Source organism: Rutilus rutilus (assembly GCF_951802725.1).
Source record: "Rutilus rutilus genome assembly, chromosome: 18".
Taxonomy (NCBI): Eukaryota; Metazoa; Chordata; class Actinopteri; order Cypriniformes; family Leuciscidae; genus Rutilus; species Rutilus rutilus.
Window position 1 is genome coordinate 21,178,985 of NC_140231.1, and position 18,136 is coordinate 21,197,120.

At 36.5% G+C, this 18,136-nt stretch overlaps 2 protein-coding genes across 3 annotated transcripts; one reads left to right on the forward strand and one right to left on the reverse strand.

The window, feature by feature from the left end:
- Positions 1-255: 255 nt before the first annotated feature.
- pde6b (phosphodiesterase 6B, cGMP-specific, rod, beta) lies at positions 256-17,118 on the reverse strand. Of its 2 annotated transcripts, XM_084387548.1 has the most exons (24): positions 17,016-17,118; positions 16,272-16,428; positions 9,485-10,283; positions 8,673-8,825; positions 7,342-7,431; positions 7,106-7,246; positions 6,918-6,992; positions 6,547-6,611; positions 6,351-6,417; positions 6,194-6,241; positions 5,962-6,111; positions 5,729-5,872; positions 5,569-5,634; positions 5,118-5,264; positions 4,910-5,017; positions 4,423-4,532; positions 4,230-4,317; positions 4,055-4,155; positions 3,745-3,852; positions 3,578-3,641; positions 3,427-3,501; positions 3,231-3,314; positions 2,955-3,108; positions 256-1,904 (listed from the first exon to the last, which is right to left on the reverse strand). In XM_084387548.1, the coding sequence occupies exons 3-24, from the start codon at positions 9,953-9,955 to the stop codon at positions 1,849-1,851; spliced, it is 2,565 nt and encodes an 854-aa protein (XP_084243674.1). In that variant the 5' UTR covers positions 9,956-10,283; positions 16,272-16,428; positions 17,016-17,118; the 3' UTR covers positions 256-1,848. The 2 variants fall into 2 exon arrangements, with proteins under 2 accessions (XP_084243674.1, XP_084243673.1); XM_084387547.1 differs by lacking the exons at positions 16,272-16,428; positions 17,016-17,118 and having other exon boundaries at positions 9,485-10,464.
- On the forward strand, positions 15,776-17,504 carry rbp4l (retinol binding protein 4, like). Its single transcript, XM_084387550.1, has 6 exons — positions 15,776-15,909; positions 16,053-16,170; positions 16,279-16,415; positions 16,768-16,880; positions 16,967-17,179; positions 17,318-17,504. Exons 2-6 carry the CDS (start codon positions 16,054-16,056, stop codon positions 17,326-17,328), a joined length of 591 nt encoding a protein of 196 aa, XP_084243676.1. The 5' UTR covers positions 15,776-15,909; position 16,053; the 3' UTR covers positions 17,329-17,504.
- Positions 17,505-18,136: the final 632 nt, after the last annotated feature.

The following is an 18,136-nucleotide window of genomic DNA, read 5'->3' on the forward strand; positions in this document are numbered from 1 at the left end:
ATTCCTATGCTGAATTCTAAAGCTGAATTTTCAGCATCATTACTCCAATCTTCAGTGTCACATGATATTTCAGAAATCAGTCTAATATGCTGATTTGATGCTCAAGAAACATCAATAACATTTTTTAAATAAAGTCATATTTTCCTGGAAACCATAATGCATTTTTCAGGATTCTTTGATGAATAGAAAGTTCAAAAGAATAGCATTTCTTTGAAATGGTCATCTAAGTACTATGTAAAAAAACTAAAACACAAGTTCATAAAAATATATGCTTTAATTGCCATGGTATTGAGCAAACAAAGTGAAGCTTGACATTTTTACCAATTTATTTGAAATCACCCATATTTGATGATGTATTTTGGATGGTTGGAGAGCATCTTATTTGATGATGAATCAAAATAATCGAATTCTTGTCAAAAAACATGATGAAACTTGCTCTGCAAGTAAATCACATTTGGGTCAAACAAGTCTTATAACCGGGCCCCAACTGTCAGATCTGACACATCGATTAAAACATCAATTTTCTTATCTACTGCCTGAAACTTCGCAACTTAAATTAAACCTTTATTATATGTGAATCAGAAGCAGCAGCTTTGCATAATAAGCATGTACAATTCCTTAAGTGCGCTAAAACACACCTTCATAGTATTTATTTTAAAACTATGTAAAGTCGTACCTCATAAAATTTATAAATAACTTACGTATATTGACACAATTAGATTCACAACTGATGTTTTCAAGATGTTTTATAGACAACCAGTGAAAGAGAAACTTGATTCCTATAAAAGTCAGACATAAGAGGAAAAACATTATGCCTGAATCTGGATACCTTTGTGAATTTAATCACAGACTTGTCAAGGTACAGTGTGATGACATGTCAGCTGAGAACTCAACAGATGAATGGTATCAAGGCCACTGGAATTAGTTTTCTCTGTGAACGCATGTCCCAACAGGGGAGAAACGGAGTAACGGGACATTGCTCAGTAAAACACACCCATGACAGCACTTGACGTAAATAATTCTGAAGGACAGTTGCGCATTTCCTGTCAGAAATAAAAATCCGTCTATAAAAACAGCTATGACTTAACTACTAAACTATAACTGACCACCACTGTATTCATATCTTGCTTACCAGAAGCTATATTTTATTGCAAATTAAAGTCTGTCACCTACCAAAGTCATAAAATGACATTTAGCGACCTGAAAGTTAACTTTGGATGTGACCAAACTGTACGATGTGATCACTTTTAGAGGGAATGAATGACATGAAAACTACTTATCACTCATATAATGGCCTTTACGTTCAGGGAAAGTAGCAGGTGACACTAAATGAAACATTATAACAAATTTAAAATGGAGAAAAAATTATCTTTAAAGTACGTAATTATTTGATTCCTTGATTTTAATTACAGACATGCGTGAACTTGTTGTGGACCTGCTTGATATTAAATAGCAACTGTAAGGAACTGAAAGTAATTTATAGATTATGCTAATATTTTTGATTGGTTGGGGGATAAATCAGAACCAAATCTGAATTTTCCTGTAAGACTGCATTGCGATTAATTGAAACTGATTACCATCCAATGAAAATGCTTAAACCAAACACTATGACCCAAAGGAAACACAATGGAACAGTAATACTAACTGTAGGCAAGATCCAACGTGTGTTTTGGTTAGCAGGTGGTCTTGTGGCTTGCTGATAGCATATAATGCATTGATAGTGTTTTCCCACTCACTCTTGGTTAGATCCTTGGGGATCCTGGGGTTCAGGTTGCATCCCCCCATTTGACGTAACAGAGGCTAAGTTGCATCTTGAACTGCCCTGCCCTCTGTACGGTTGTCTTTTCTCTAGCAGATGGAGCAGGTCTTGGACCCTGATCCACTGGTGCTGTTGGACTTTGCAGCTGTAGAGAAACAAATACAAACACAGATTCCAAATTATAGAAATGTGTTAGATCATACAATATATGGCTGACAGGATGTGGACACTTTCTTGTAATTAACAGGATTGGCTATTCTAGTTCAGATCTGGGTTTTGTAACGACCAATCAGGGTCTTTTGAGATGAATAAAGTTCTTGATGTTTCATTACATCTTCTTCAGGTCAGATTTTTGCTGTCTGGGTTTTTTAAAGCTACAATAAATAGATGGTTTTCTAAAGAGTTAGATAATAAATAATAATAAAAGAAAATTATTTATTTTTGTGGAAGTCAAAGGCTATAAAACCTTTATTATAGCAGCAAAGTGATGACCATTTTCCTTTTAATCTGCATAATTATTTTCAATTTAATGTTCAACAAGCACATATAGTTGTGTTTGGGTGTTCACATACTTTTGGCCATTTAGCATTGTCAGTGTACACTACTGTTCAAAAGTTTGGTGTCAGTAGGTTTTATTTTTTTTATTCTGCAAGGATGCATTAAATTGAACAGTAAAGACATGTTGTAATTAATAGTAAAATAAAATTTCAAATAAATGTTGTTCTTTTGAACTTTGAACAAAGAATCCCAAAGAAAAATGTATCATGGTTTCCACAAAACTATTAAGCAGCAACTGTTTTTAACATTGAAAACAATAAGAAATGTTTCCTGAGCACCAAATCAGCATATTAAGAGTGATTTCTGAAGGATCATGTGACACTGAAGAGCATCACAATTTAGCATCACAAGAATAAATTACATTTTCAATGTACTATTCAAATAGAAAACAATTATATTAAAGTGTAATAATATTTCACAATATTACAGTTTTTACTGTATGTTTGGTCAAATAAATGCAGCCTTAGTGAGCTGAAAGACTTTCAAAAACATTTAAAAAAAAACTTAACAACCCCAAACTTTTGAGCAATAGTGAACATATGTCAAATGTCACCCTGAAGATTTCATCAAATTTAGTACAAGTACAGTAAACGAAACTGAATAAAAGCTTAAGTAAAAGACTATCTAAAATTCAAACCGTTGTTGGCAGCTGCTTCCTGTTTGGCTTTAGTTGCCTCCTCCAATTCCTTTAGTTTCGACTCATATTCCTCCTGCCTCGCTTTCCAATTCATCCGGTTGTTCAGAATGCCATCATACATTGGCTGGATGTCCTTGTGGAAACGAGAGAACTCCTGTGGAAGAATAAGAGAAAAGGGTTGCTAATTAATCTTACTGACCAAAACTTTTTCGTTTTGTTTTTGGCATTCATTTCATGAAACAGAAATTGATCAGTCTCCATCATTCATAAAGGTACCTTGTAGACAAAAGTACAGACAAAGTCGATAAAACCACACTGAAGCTTTGGCAGCTCTGCGGCTTTGTTCCTGTCCATCATGGGCTAGATTAGGTGAAAAAGACAGACACCACATAAGATTTTCTGATTCTACTTTTTTTCTTTTACCACCAATATTAGAATGGCAAGTTTTGTGTGAAAACAAACAGGTACTCACGATGGGCTGTTGCTCAAGCACAGTCCTCTCAAGATCACCCTGCTCCCAGAATTCAGCTGCTACAGAGAGGGCAACCTAGGATGGGACAAATCACGCTTTGTATATTCCAGAGAAGCAAAAGAGAAGTTATTCTTCAGTTGACATCTCCTACCTTGCTCTGCACCTCCCATGGCTTCGTGATAGCTGAGAGGTCACACGCTGTCATCATCATCGCCCTGGTCGATTAATACAAATATGAAAAAATAAGCACAAAATGATTCTTTTTTAAATATTTATTTTGCCAAAATGCCTAATGTAGCTATAAATGAAAACACTTACATTACAATTTCTTTCCTTGTTGTTTCAAGGGACATGAAGTCCACCCATTTTTTCTCCTCTTCATATGTCTCGGAGAGATCCACAATTTTCTGGAACATTGTCCTCTTTCTTTTAGGTAGAGAAAAAGTTGAGCTGAGTACATTTTTGTATTATTATGTTTTTAATTCTTTAAATGAACAGCCATGGTCACTATGAACTGTCATTGTATAAAAAGCTGCATGACAGCATATGAGTTTGAAACAACATAATGATGAGTAAATAATTTAATAGTGGCATTTAAAACATTCCATTGTTACATATTGTAACTTACTTGAAGTACAAGGCAAGATCAGTTGCGATAATGGCAATATCAATGAGGTGGAAGACATGCTCTGTTTGTCTTCTGTTGAGGTTTTGGAAGATGTTTAATGTCTAAGGAAAAACAAATGTGTAAGTATCAAATCAAATTAACATGGAAGCTTACATTCTGGACAGTTTGCTCTTACCTCATCGCCTAGCAAGAATTTGCCAAAATCCAAGTGATGCCTCTCTAGAATGGAGGATCCATGCAGCTTGGCTAGAGGATTTCCGGACCTAACCACAAAAAATACAAAAGTAATGATTATTATTATTATTATTATTATTATTAGAAGCAATAGTAGTACAAGTACTAGTTAGAAGTATTAGTAGTTTACTGACTTCACTTGGTAGAGATTATTTGTGCCTCTGTGGTCGATATCATGCAGGAAGCCGGCAGTGATCATGGCCATCACCTCCAAATCTGAGTAATACCTCTTCAGTTTCCCTGTCTGGCTCCATAAATACAAAAAATATTCTCATTAAGATTTTATTATTTTGAGTATGTGTATCAAAAATGTGTCATGAACAAGAAAGTCAAAGTCAAGGTTGTCTGAGCAACCTAACTGGGCATGAGTTTGTCTAACCAATGGAAGATGAAGGAGTGTTTGAAACTTGTTCGAAAACAATCATTATTTGCAAATGTGTTTTGATTATTTACTTAAATTAAAAATACATTTTGCTTGGAACCTAAACAAGTGCTTCTATAGCTCAAACAGTACAGTATGACGCTAGCAACACTAACATCACGGTTTAAAATGAACTGAAAACATCAGATGATAGTGGCTTCCAATTGCATAAATGCAAATGTAAGATGAGCAGGTCATACCGTGAGTAAAGTGAACATGGTTTGCCCAACATTGAAGCCATGGCGCCAGTTGTGGTAGGTGATTTTCCTGTAGCCTTTGCTGACTGAGTACATGAATCTCACTAAAACCTAATTAAAGCAGATAGCAGCCATATTACATATTGTTTTTATGAAATTTCATGATACACACAAATAAAGTGTTTCTGTCATCATAAACATGAAAATGTACCTCCTGAGGGATCTGAAACTTTCTAACCACCCCAACTTCATAGTACATCTGGATCCCACACTTTACAAGCTCCAGTTCAGTGCAGTCAAAGTCTGAAAAATGGAAGGCGTAGATCTCAAACTTTTTTGGGCCAGGCAGCTCTTTTTTCTGCATGAAGAACAACAAACAAAAAAGTCAGACAGTGCAAAACTTTCTGAGAACACAAAACCAAGTATTTTTAATAATTTGAAGAATGCAATATCAGCTGAAACAGCGTAACTTGAACATCATTAGCATATTAAGAGAGTCACAATAGACATTTCAAATAATCTGTAATGTTATTGCTAATGGTTTCCTATTAAAGGCGACTTTCTTTGTCTTATCTATCTGAGAAGGTTGGGATCAGCCTGTACCCTGATTTCAAAACTCTTGAATTAATAAGATAAAAGGAACAGTAAACAGGTCAAAGTACCAGAATCTCCAAAAGCTCGTCCTCCTCACAGTCAATTGGCTCTTTGTCAAAATATTGTCTTGTTTTCTAGAATAGTAAAATCAAACAGAACAAAAATTAACAGAAATAAAATACAATCAATTACAGTACAATACAATAAAATAAGTCACTTGGAACTTACAAGGATATTTTGAATCTCATCATCTCGACATTTGACATGGTAAAGCACCATGTCCTGAGCAATGTCCTTCCTGTTCTCCAGCCTATTTATTTTGTCGTAGGTGTCCGTGTTGAGGGCCGACCAGCCCAGAAACTGTGTCAAAGCCTGTCAAGACAACAACGCATTGTTCCGTGACTCAACAAGTCAGTGGTGACCCATCTCTATCCTTCTACCAATCAATTGATCAATTTTACCTCCATGAGTTGTTCATCATGGTCATCAAATGGTTTGCCATCCTTCCTGTTGTAGAAAGTTGCAACACCAACAATTTCTTCTTTTTTGTTGACAATTGGCAGACACAGCACATTCTTTATGGTCCATCCACTGCTATCCAGAGCTTCCGTCTACAGAATCACAAAGTGTTATTACTGCAATTCAAGGCAACTTCAACGATTAAACATGGTTTAGATAGCAAAACATATCTACCTGAAAGTTGAACATTTCCTCTGATGCTGCATTCATGATGTTGCAAATCTTGAGCACACAATAAAAGTCAATAAATACATATGTAAATATATATTTACAAAAAAAATTAAATAATTCAACCATACTTTGTTCCCAAAATAATAAAGGAGAAACTTACCAATCCATTTTCTGCTACATATGTGGGTAATCCACTAGACAAAGCCCAATGATCTGGAGTTGGATTTCTGTGTGGGGGGGGGGGTAAGAGAGAGAAAATGTTTTTTTTGTTTTTTTATAATGCCATCTCTTAAAATGCACACTTTGGATATAACACATCAGAAAAAAATGCTACTATAAGAAAAAAGAAACCTTACGGTATGACCTTGATGTCCTCTTTTCCATGCAAAATATAATCAATAACTTTGTAGAAAATTACTTCCTAAGTGAAACGAAAGATGAAAATTTGATTTTATTAGCATTTTAGAGGCAGAATTTTGTCATCATTTACTCATGTCATTCAAACCAAGTATGATTTTTTTTTTAAATGTCAAAGCTGCTCTTATCCATATAACGAAAGTGAATGGTGACCACAGGTGTCACTGTTTTGAAAAAGAAAAAAAATTCTGCTAGACATTCCATACAAAAAAAGTAAAGAGAGTTGGCTTGGGAGTAAATGATGAAACACTTTTTTGGGATTTTTGGCTGAACTATCACTTTAATTTGAAATATGAAAAATGCAGCCTACTCTTCCGTCTGGAGTTACAGGGCCCGAATAAGGTGGCTGCTCTCCCATCAACACTGGCCAAATATCAAAGAACTCCTGCAAGAGAATAAAACCACCATGTCAGACTCAGGGAGAAACAGGACAGACTGAAGCCTCTAAATTAAGCATGAAGCCTTTGTTCCTTTCAGCAGTTATAGCGATTGACGTACCTTTTCCTTGGTCATGTCCAGCAGGCCCACAGAGTACCTGTCACAGTTGAGGTAGGCTCGCACTGTGTACAAAGCTTTGTGAAACTGTCGTTCAATGTCTGTGAGCTCTTCAAACACCTTGTTAGCTGACCACAACAGCAGCTATGCATGAAAAACATAAAAAATGCATTAAGAACCATATCTTTTTCAATTCATTTTTAACAATTGCTAGTGTTTGCAAACTTATGCAGACTGACCTGTCCTTTACGTGTTTCACAGTTATGAAGGTAGCTCAGATGAAAAATCTTCAGGTTCAGAGAGCCAACTTTCATATACTTTAAAAAAAGCTTTGAAAAAAAGAGGCATATTTTGAAAATTTTTAAGTAAATAACATGATGCCAAGTATGCTTTAATGTCTCAGTAAATGCCAAGTACAGTATGTCTTTAGTGTCTCATTTCAACATTTTATATACAGTAGCCAACATCTGAAGTGGATCAAAACCTTTCATCAAACTTATACATGAATTTTGAACAATAACCTTTCTTGTCTAAGCACAACTTTGATGAACTTTTTTGATTCACTTCAAATACTGCTGTATATATATATATATATATATATATATATATATATATATATATATATATATATAAAAAACTCTTAAAGGGGAACTATTAATACAAAATAGGACTCTCATCTCATGATTGAGTCTGGAGCTGAAGTTTGCGCACGAAGCGTTGGTATTAACCCATCTTTCAGAATCAACCTTTTTGAAAATCCAGCGTTAAAAAGACCCTTGTTTGTGGAGCAGTCCGGCGCAAAAAATATTGGCACAAACGTATAAGAATTTAGCTATTTTCTTTGGGACATTTCCTTCGAAAATGAAATTTAACCACAATGTCCTCAGTGACTCAGGTGGCGGGTGTCTATGGAGATTTTTATGTGCATTGGTACATCCCAAAACTCAACAACAGCAATGCCGATTTGGCACAGACATTCCACAACTCCAGCAGCTACAGCGGGGATACAAAAATGGCGGACTTTGTGCTTCTCACTCAGGGTTTTATCTATGCTAAAAGGGCAGATCATCACCGGCTGTGGGTGGGGCTTATCCCTACAATGACATCATTGTAGGGAGGAATCTGAATCAGCGAGTTCAAATAGACTGCTTTTGATTTATGGGAATTATAAAAAATAGATTTTTTTAGCACACTGCAGACACACATCGGTGTTCAAACACCTCATAAAAGTGAATTTTGCATAATAGTTCCCCTTTAAGTCAGATAGACTTAATGCAAAAGCAAACACGTATTACCAGGCATTATTACCAGTTAAAAATGTTCAAATTAAGTGTTAAAATACTTGTCTTTTTTGAACAGTATATCTTGTTTTCTCATATAAAATCTAACATATGCAAAAAAAGTTTATTGAAAATTGTGCATGTGTAGTCTGTAAATGCTAAATGGCATTTATTAGTTATACTAATTTGATATTTTGTTATCTAATGCAGTGACATTCAAAAAATGTGTTTGTTTTGAGGCCACTGTATTAATAATAGGTGGTGGACAGAAAAGGCAGACAGACACTTACATCCTCATCTTCATCTGTGAAATAGGGTCCAGTAGTCTTGTTGACTGCCATGATGACGGCTACTATGTCCTTGCCGTTCATAATGGGCGTGGCCAAGATGTTGCGCGTGGTGTATTCAGTAAGTTCGTCAACGAATGTGCTGAAGTGACTATCCTACAGTGAAAGCAAAGTCAGTTATGTCACACACATTGCACACTATCCCCACACATTTATACTTGTATTTATCACTCAATGCAAATTGTCATAGGGTCAGACTGCAAACAAACTTTGGAATCAAATTAGTTTTCTCATGATGTTAATTAACCACAATATCTCATCACAGATGAAAGACGTATCTTAGAAAATAACATCTTTAAAAGACTCGTTTTACTGATATACTGATAACTGACTTTTAATTGTGGCACTAACTTCACATTTATCTGACAATTAATTATTGCAAATGGATTCATTACTTATGGATATTAGAAAGCACATGAAAAGTGTTTTCGCCCTTGTTTAACAAATCAAAATAATTGTGTAGATGCCATAACACAAACAACATACAGTAAAAATTATTAAATGAAAAATCTTTTCACTCACTACTGTGAGGAGATTTGGTCATTACATAAATGCCACAGGTGAAATAATCCTTCATGCTGGACATAGGTCATGGCATATTGAAATAAATGGGATTATGTCAAGAGGATTTGCCGAGCCTCAAAATATGACCATAGCTGCAGTCGAATAATGTATAATAATGTAATTAGTCTCTTTCAATCAAGTTTTACAAAGTGCGTCTGATCTGTGTACAGATGTTTCAGAGTGGTTCGTACCTGTGTAACATCCTTCACATTGACAGTCTTCTTGGTTTGAGCCACATGTCCCACTATACCGATGTCCAGAGGGAAGACGATCTCAGAGTCTGGAGGCACCACACAGTCATCGAGCTCAGAATCTTTATTAACGTTGAAGAGACGCGTAGCCAGCTCGGCGATGCCGTTCCGTTGTCGATACATGAAGAGGCTACATCGGTCGGCGTGGATCATAGCGCTGATCCTCTGCAGAATCTTAAAAATCACCTTCTCCATATTGACGTTCTCCTGCATGTCTGTAATGAGATCGTAGAACATCGCTCCCTCTTCTATCGAGCATATGGCCTTAAAACTGTCCACATCCACTTTCGACTCCGGTATTTGCATGATCGAGGCCACGGCACCAGGTTTGAGCTTTTTGTCAAAATAGCTCCTGGCAAAATCTGCGTTTCCATCCAGGAACTTCTCCACGTCTTCCTTTTTGACACTCATCGTGGGATCTTCTGGCCCAGTCCCAGTACTGGCAGGTAATGGCCAAGTAATGAGAGTTCAAATGAGTTTTCAGGACAAAACAAATGAATATTTACAGCCTATATTCCTCAAATGGTTGAGAAAAAGAAATCGTGAGATGAGACGCCTGCCACAGCAGGGGCAACCCGTGTCCAATCTAACTGTCATCAGCAAGGTGTTTTCCTAATAGTGTTGAAGGTGAATCAGGATCTGCTCTAGTAAAACTGATCAGGTGACCTGCATCAAAGCCTGAGCCCACAGCTGAAACTGACCAACGTCCTCCTCTGAACTCTCCTCTCCTCTCTGTGTCCTGGGAAAAAGAAGAGGTGCTCTTAACAACAGTTTTAGAGGAAAAGCAACAATCATAAAGTATGAGTGGTAATGCACAATCATATGCTTTGTTCCTCTTTGTGTCTTCTCCCAAAAGCCTGGCCTTTATGCTACAAGCTCTTTAAGTTCTTATTAAAAACACACTCCTTATTACTAAGCCCTATTTAACCAGGCCACTAGCTGATTATCTCAGCACCCAGTTGTCTTCTTGCTCAGTGTGACTGATACAATGGGAGCAGTGAAAGGGATTTCCTAAAAAATGGAAAAGAACAAATGTACAGTATATCTGAAGATTCTTCATTACCAGTATTAGGGAAAGTGACTTTTAAAAGTAATGCATTATAATATTGCGTTACTCCCCGAAAAAGTAACTAACTGAGTTCCTTGGTTACTTTGGATTGTAATGTGTTACATTACTTTTCCATTACTTTTTCTCATCTGGGCTGGGCTTGCTTGTTTGCTTTTTGGTAACATTTTAGCAAAGGTATAGGCCCTTTCACACCACTAGTTAAATAAATAAGCCTCTGGCTGAAGGAAATTAAGCAAATTCACGCCTATACAGTAGAGGCAAACAAACTGTTTTTCTAAAGTAATTTTTGCTTTTTAGTATAATTGAATTGGATCAAAGACGGTCAGCAGCAAAGACATTGGTTAATAAAATGAGATACATTAAATATATTTATGTAATTTAACATTTAATTATTGCAGTTTTGCATAATATTCTGAGCTGTTATAAATTTTGAGGAATACTGATTCTGGTTACTGGTTTTGTGCAAGATGAGTAAATGCATGCTCACATTTAGTCTACAACTATAACCATGTTTAGACGGCGCACACAACGCCTCTGCTCCTTGCTCTCGATTTCACTCAATATGGGGACAAGAGAGCTGTCGCTCAGTAATGGGAATACAAAGTAACCTGCATTACTTATTTGAAAAAGTAACAGATATTTTATTGTAAGTTTAAAATGAATGTGTAACTTTACTAGTTACTTAGTAATCTGACTACGTAACTTGACTAAATTACCATTTAAGAGAAAAAAAAATTAAATAAATTAAATTAAAACCAGCAATTCTCAAAAAGAGTCAATATCTGTATTGCATCATAATTCTATGAACGCCTCATTTTGTATGGCAGTAACATGATAAGCTTGTGTGTATATAACGTGTGTGTGTGCTTCAATATTGAACACACACACATATATATATATATAAAATAACTGACAAATTATGTTAGCAATTAATTACTGAAAGATGTGGGTCTAGATGGAATAACGACACAGAGTCTTATCATAAAATACCTATAATCTTTTGTTCAGGTAAAGTACATATCTATATAAAGGCCTCGTATCCATCTTAAGCAAAAGGTCATGAGGATAATCAGCATATTAATAGCTCCATACAGTACGTGCACAACACAAGTCACAGCTTTGGCTGCTGAAGGAAGGTGAATACTGGTACATTTCTATTGTGTGGGTGAACCCAGCAGTTTAGAAACTGTACATGATTATTAGTCAAATGTATCCAGCTGTCAGTTAGTTGCCCGAGCGAGTACACAGGCATTTTAACTAAATCAACCTGTTAAACAAAATGCTGTCTCTTTGGAGAAACTTGGAGATTCAGGAGGGACAGGAGTCAACTCTCAGTACAGTCTACAAGGGTGTGAACCTATGATCTCTACATTAGCACATCAGACCCATTACCATTAGGATTTCATCAGCCAACATATTGATAAGGGTAACTTATTCCTATGTACAAATTTCTTCATTGTGTTAATGTTTGTTTGGCCATGAAAATTATATGCAAGACATATGCATCCTTTGACATGACAAGCAACATGTTTTATTAGTAAGTTTCTACCGTCCTGACCAACATAAGGGCAGTAATCAGAACCTGAATCCAGTGCTTTTGTTACTGTACCACCTAGTGTTAAGCATCAGTAATGTTTTTGCTGATAATAATAATGCCATACAGAAACGAAAACAAAACAACTAAATAATTGAAAATTAAATTCTCAAGCCCTTGTAAATAAAAGACCTCAAAACTCAAGGTTTTAAAGAATCAGACGACAACATAAAGTTTTTTTTTTTTGTAGTCTGAATGCAGCTTTTGTCACTGCCTAAAATACCCACAAGGGTGCAGTAGACCATAGTTTGACTCATTTCACCGAACTCATTCAACTCATCTGAACTAACTTTTCTTACATGCGAAAGATGTTGCATTTGTGTACAGTTTGACTGAACTCAACTGATCTTTTTCTCAAATGCGGTCCTTGGATTGACAGAGACTGGATGGGAGGGGGTGGGCTGCCTGGGTCACTAAAACTTGAAAATCCCTGAAAAAATGATAAATGTGACACAGTCAGAAAGTGCTAGCTAGCCACACATGTGGCTGACCTATAGCTTACACTTAACCTATAGCTAACACATACCTTTTTAAAAACCCTTGTTCTCTGGAGCATGAAACAACGGATGTGATCCCAGAAAACTAGTCTAATCTAGTGCTTCAGCCAATTGGAACATGTGCATGCTCAGCACTTGTGTATGAACTCACACTAAGGAGTGCCTTTGTTTGAATAGTTTCATAGATTGGCTAGGAGCAAACCATGAGAACATGGGGGATGTGTGGGATTAGGATCAGGGCTTATGGGTTGAGGTTCACTTGGACAACAAACAAAACAAAAGGCCTATAGATCCATTTCTGTGTGTGCTAAAGCTGAAGGAAACAGTTAGCAGGAATTGAGGATATCCACTGAAAAACAATGTAATGTAAAAGGTTTAGTTTAGTTAGAGCTAATTGTTAAACAAACAATATTTTACACTTTCTGACCTGTTAAACTTCTTAAAGGGATACTCAATCCCAAACCAATTAAAATGTTGCTACTATTTACATCATCCTCACGTCATTCCAAACCTGTTTGACTTTCTTCTGCAGAACACAGAGGAAGATATTTGAAGGAAAGAATATAACCAAACAACATCAGAGCCCACTGACTTCCATTGTATGACAAATATATCTCAAAAATATCTTTTTTTCCATCCCACAGAAGAAAATAAATCACAGTTTTGCAAATGAGTAAATGAGTACATTTTGGGTGGAGTATCCTTTTAAACGTTTTCCCCTATAGTTCTTACACCTGTTTAAAGGTAAATATGCTCCACTGCACAAGAATAACAACAACCAGGGACAAACAAGTCTTCTTAGACATCTGTTTACATAGTATATATAGCAGGTGGCTTGAGAAGCTGTGGCCAAAAAAAGAAATGAAAGTCTTTAAAAAGAAGTGCACTAATCTCTGTGGAGCACACCTACAAATAGATACCACTGAGCACTGTCAGGTGTGCCAGGAGAGGTTAGCCAGGTTAGCCATCTCTCATCTTTAGCATAAATAAATGGATTAGGATTCAAATTATGGCAACACTGCCACTGTTGAGTTACTTAAGACAGGATCTAATTATGCATTATGTAAGGGAACCCGTCAAGCATACTGGTAACTGTATGGATACATATTACAGTATGTTGCCTAGATCACCCCACCTGAGAGCGGTCACGTAATTTTGTCAAGCAAGACATATTTTGTTGATCCGGAAACAACATTCCTGTCTGAAAATACAGTCCTTATCCCTACCCCTAAACCTACCAAACCCTACTCATAAGTTATCCTTAAAATGTTGATCCAGGAACATGTTGCACTTGGTGAAATCACGTTCACCACCTGGGAGCAAAGTTTCTTGAGGTCACAGTAGCATCTGAGCCAAGAGATCTCAGTGCTGTAGTGTGGCCCGTGACCAACCAATCCTAATTCTGCTAATTCAGCAGATGTTAGCCACAGATTATGCAGATATGCATGGGAAGTAGTCCAAAGAACAGTTCAGAAAAGACTTCTGGGGACAATCTGATCACTTTTCAAACTGACAAATGTTCAACGATCATATTTTACAATAAATATATTCTTCAAAATCAAACGTCTGGCTAAGTATCTTAAAAATACAGACCTAGGGCCAGATTTACTAAACAGGGCAAATTAGCATGAGCGCAATTCCAAAATAGCACCGATGGGAGTGGAAAGTTCTCCGCATGATCTACTGACGAAGCGCAAATTAAAGAACATACGGATCATTTCCATAATGACAAATCCAATCTACCTGTTAGTGTCTGGTTTAAGACGTACTTTATTTGGGTGGTAAATGGCGCAAACACCAGTAAATTGACAAGCCCAAACCTTAGTAAATCACCTTGCATGATATATTTAACTACTCTCCTCCCATAAATTTTGCATCTGAAAGGGAAACTCTTACAAATGCATATGCAATAAGGCTTTTTTAGCGCTAATGTTTCACTGCGTGTCTTTAGTAAATCCTGACAGTAGTTCAAAAGATGGTTTGCGATGGCGCAAGCTGTTGGTAAATCTGGCCCCTCTACTGTTAACAGTGATTCCTGAAATACATTTCCAAACAAAACTGTGATACCGGTTATGAATCTCGGGATAACAGAGCTACCAATAAAACTGGTGTGTTTTTTGTGATGCTTGTTAAGTGGCCACAATAACAGTAAATAATTCAATGCTATTTTATTTAGGCCTACTTATCCATTTCTGATGGTGTAGCTAGTAAATTGTAGCTTTTCATCAAACTTGCTAATTGATTTCTATAAAAATGTATGTACACTTCTAATCTTTAGACAATTTTATAATAGAGGTGAATGATGAGGGAGACTAGGAGTCTGTACAGCATCTTAATGAATAAATATGGAACAAAATAAGTAATGGATACAATTTTACTTTTATTCAATGACATCATAGACATACTAGGGTAAAGAAATATATAATCTAGATTTTGTTTGCATAATTACTATACCTGCTTTTTGTAGCACGCCAATACTGCACTATTAAAAATAAACGCTCCTTTTAAAACCTGATGAATGTGAAGTGAATGAGATCACACCACACAAATCTACCACAAAGAGCAAAGTACATTACATAATGGATTCTCATAACGAATAAAGCTGCTTCCGTAGTCAAGTCCATCTCATCAAATTGGCACAAAGCCACTAGAAGCTTATTGTCATCAAGACAACATTGTACATCAACAATCACAATCATTCCCCCACAACAATTTGTCTAGTCTTGTTTTCTGGTTATTGGACATTTAGTACATCTTACATTAGCTAAAGCTTGTTCATTGGAAATTACCATGAACCTAATAACATTACATAATACAGTAGTTGTTTAACACAATTTCACAAATAAAGCTTCTTTCAGCTTCATCGAACCCTATTCCCAGATGTTTTTGATTGATTTATTTTTTAAAAGACGCACTATATTCCAATTAGTTGCATAAAGCTTTTTTTGTTTTTATGGCAAGCATGGGAGGGTTCAACCGAGAAGCCAGATTACAGTGAGGATTTCTACAACCGGATTAACCATAGATTTAAGAACCTTATTTAGTCACAAGAAGTGAAAATAATCAATAAGCCTGTCTGTAGAGTTGGTATAAAAGAGCTCTTGCTCAGTGTAGACAACACAGCCTTGTGGAGAACCACAGAGAGATCCTACACCATAGAATCCTTCCTTTCGTTCACTCCAAACAACAACAACAAAACAAAGAGGTAAGATCTAGAGTTTTTATGTAGGCCCTCGGGGTTAAGTAACCTGCAGTTCAAACTGTTATGAAAAAGACTGTTAGAAATTGCTGAGCTGATTAGCTTTGCATCAGACTGCTTCACCTGTGCTTTCCTTCTCCGCTACTCAGAATGGAATACTATAAGTTTGCCCTGCTGGTGGTTTTCCTGTCCTACATTGAGCGCTGCTGGTCTGTCTCCTGCGTTGTGGACAGTTTTACAGTCAAGGACGACTTTGACCCCAAGAGAGTATGTAGTATGCTATTTGATGATCTCGGTGGAGATAAACATTCGGTCATTAATAATGTTGATGTGAAACAGACAGGATGACCTGACCTGCTGTACTGTACCTTGTAGTATGCAGGCAAATGGTACGCTCAGCAGAAGAAAGACCCAGAGGGACTCTTCCTCCAGGACAACATCTCTGCAGAATACACCATTGATGACGACGGCACCATGACTGCCTCTTCAAAGGGCCGCGTAACTCTTTTCGGGTTAGTGAAAAATCTGAAAGTATGAGTGTAATGAAGCATTCAATTCAATGACCAAGTTTAATACATATGGCAGCAATTACGTCACATGCTAAAGTTAATCCTGCTGCTAACGGATTCTGGTTTGATTCAGAAATCAAGTTTAAATGTATGACAGGAATGACGTCACATGCTAATGCTAATCCTGCTGCTTACGGATTCTGGGCAAATTCAGATATCAAGTTTAAATATATGACAGCAATGGCATCACAAAATGCTAAATCTGCTTGCGTATTTTAGTTTGATTTAGAAATCAAGTTTAAAAATGTTAGTGGTGATGTCACATGTTAATGCCAATCCTGCTAACTCTTTACAGATTCTGGGTTGTGTGTGCTGACATGGCTGCCCAATACAGTGTACCTGACCCTACCACTCCTGGCAAGATGTTCATGAACTATCAGGGCCTGGCTAGCTATCTGTCTAGTGGAGGTCAGAAGACATGTATATTATCACGTTTACCCATTATTGTCACATGAATCAATTGACTCATTTTTTATTGTTTATTCTTAATAAAGGTGACAACTACTGGATCATTGACACCGACTACGACAACTATGCTATCACCTATGCTTGCCGCACTCTGAAGGATGATGGCACATGCGATGACGGCTATGCCCTGATCTTCTCACGCAACCCCCGTGGCCTACCACCTGCAATCCAGCGCGTCGTCCGCCAGAAACAGGAGGAGATCTGCATGGCTGGCCAGTTCCAGCCCGTGCTGCAGTCCGGTAAGTTCACGGACATAAGTCAGGCTCTCAGTTTAGCTGCAAGACAACAAAAGTAGTCGTATTAATTCAAGTTAAATATGCAGATAAAGATAGAGTTTGGATTTCTCTGTCTGATTTCTCTCATCTCTCATTTTACAGGGGCTTGCTAAGCTGTTAGAGGAAACAAAGATGGATTCCTTTAGCATGTCCACTGTCATTCCAATTTCAGTGCTGTAGAGATGCATATGTGCCAGGGAGACATCAAATCAATGAACTTCTTATCACAAGGGAGTCAAGTATTGTGTTTTCAGTGTCTGTGACAATAAATATTTTTTAAACAAAACTTATTTTATTCATTTTTTATAGAATTCACAGGGGTGGGTGATTGTGTATTGCTTTGCATATCACATCTGCACATCTCTAGTATCACGGCCATGATGGTGTGAAGTCAGTCTGGTCAAGGATATTTTTACAGATTACTCCAAATTTAAAATATATTAAAATGGATACACAGCAGTTTGAATGGCCCATTCAAATTTAAAGAGACATTATATTCCAGCACATTTGCACTGATAACCAATGCCAAGAAAAACAGATTCAACAAATTAAATAAATAAGTAAATAAGTAATAAAGGACAAGAAATATTTCTGTTTGGGAAACATAATAAAGATTATGGGAAAACTTACACATAAACATGTTTAGAACATGTTTGTGATTAAAGCAATGAGTAACCATAGTTTCTGTAATACCAAACCATTCATGAACATTAACAAACTGGCAGAATGGCAGCAAATATAAATAAACATACTGACCTGTTTAAAAAGGGAAACCGTCTGCAGAAGTTCATGAGATCTAATTGGGTAAATGTTAAGAAATTACATACTTACCTGTACCATATCATTACATACCATATACCATATACATACCATTCTATTTTCTATTATACTATTACAATTATATTTGCAGCAAAAAATATA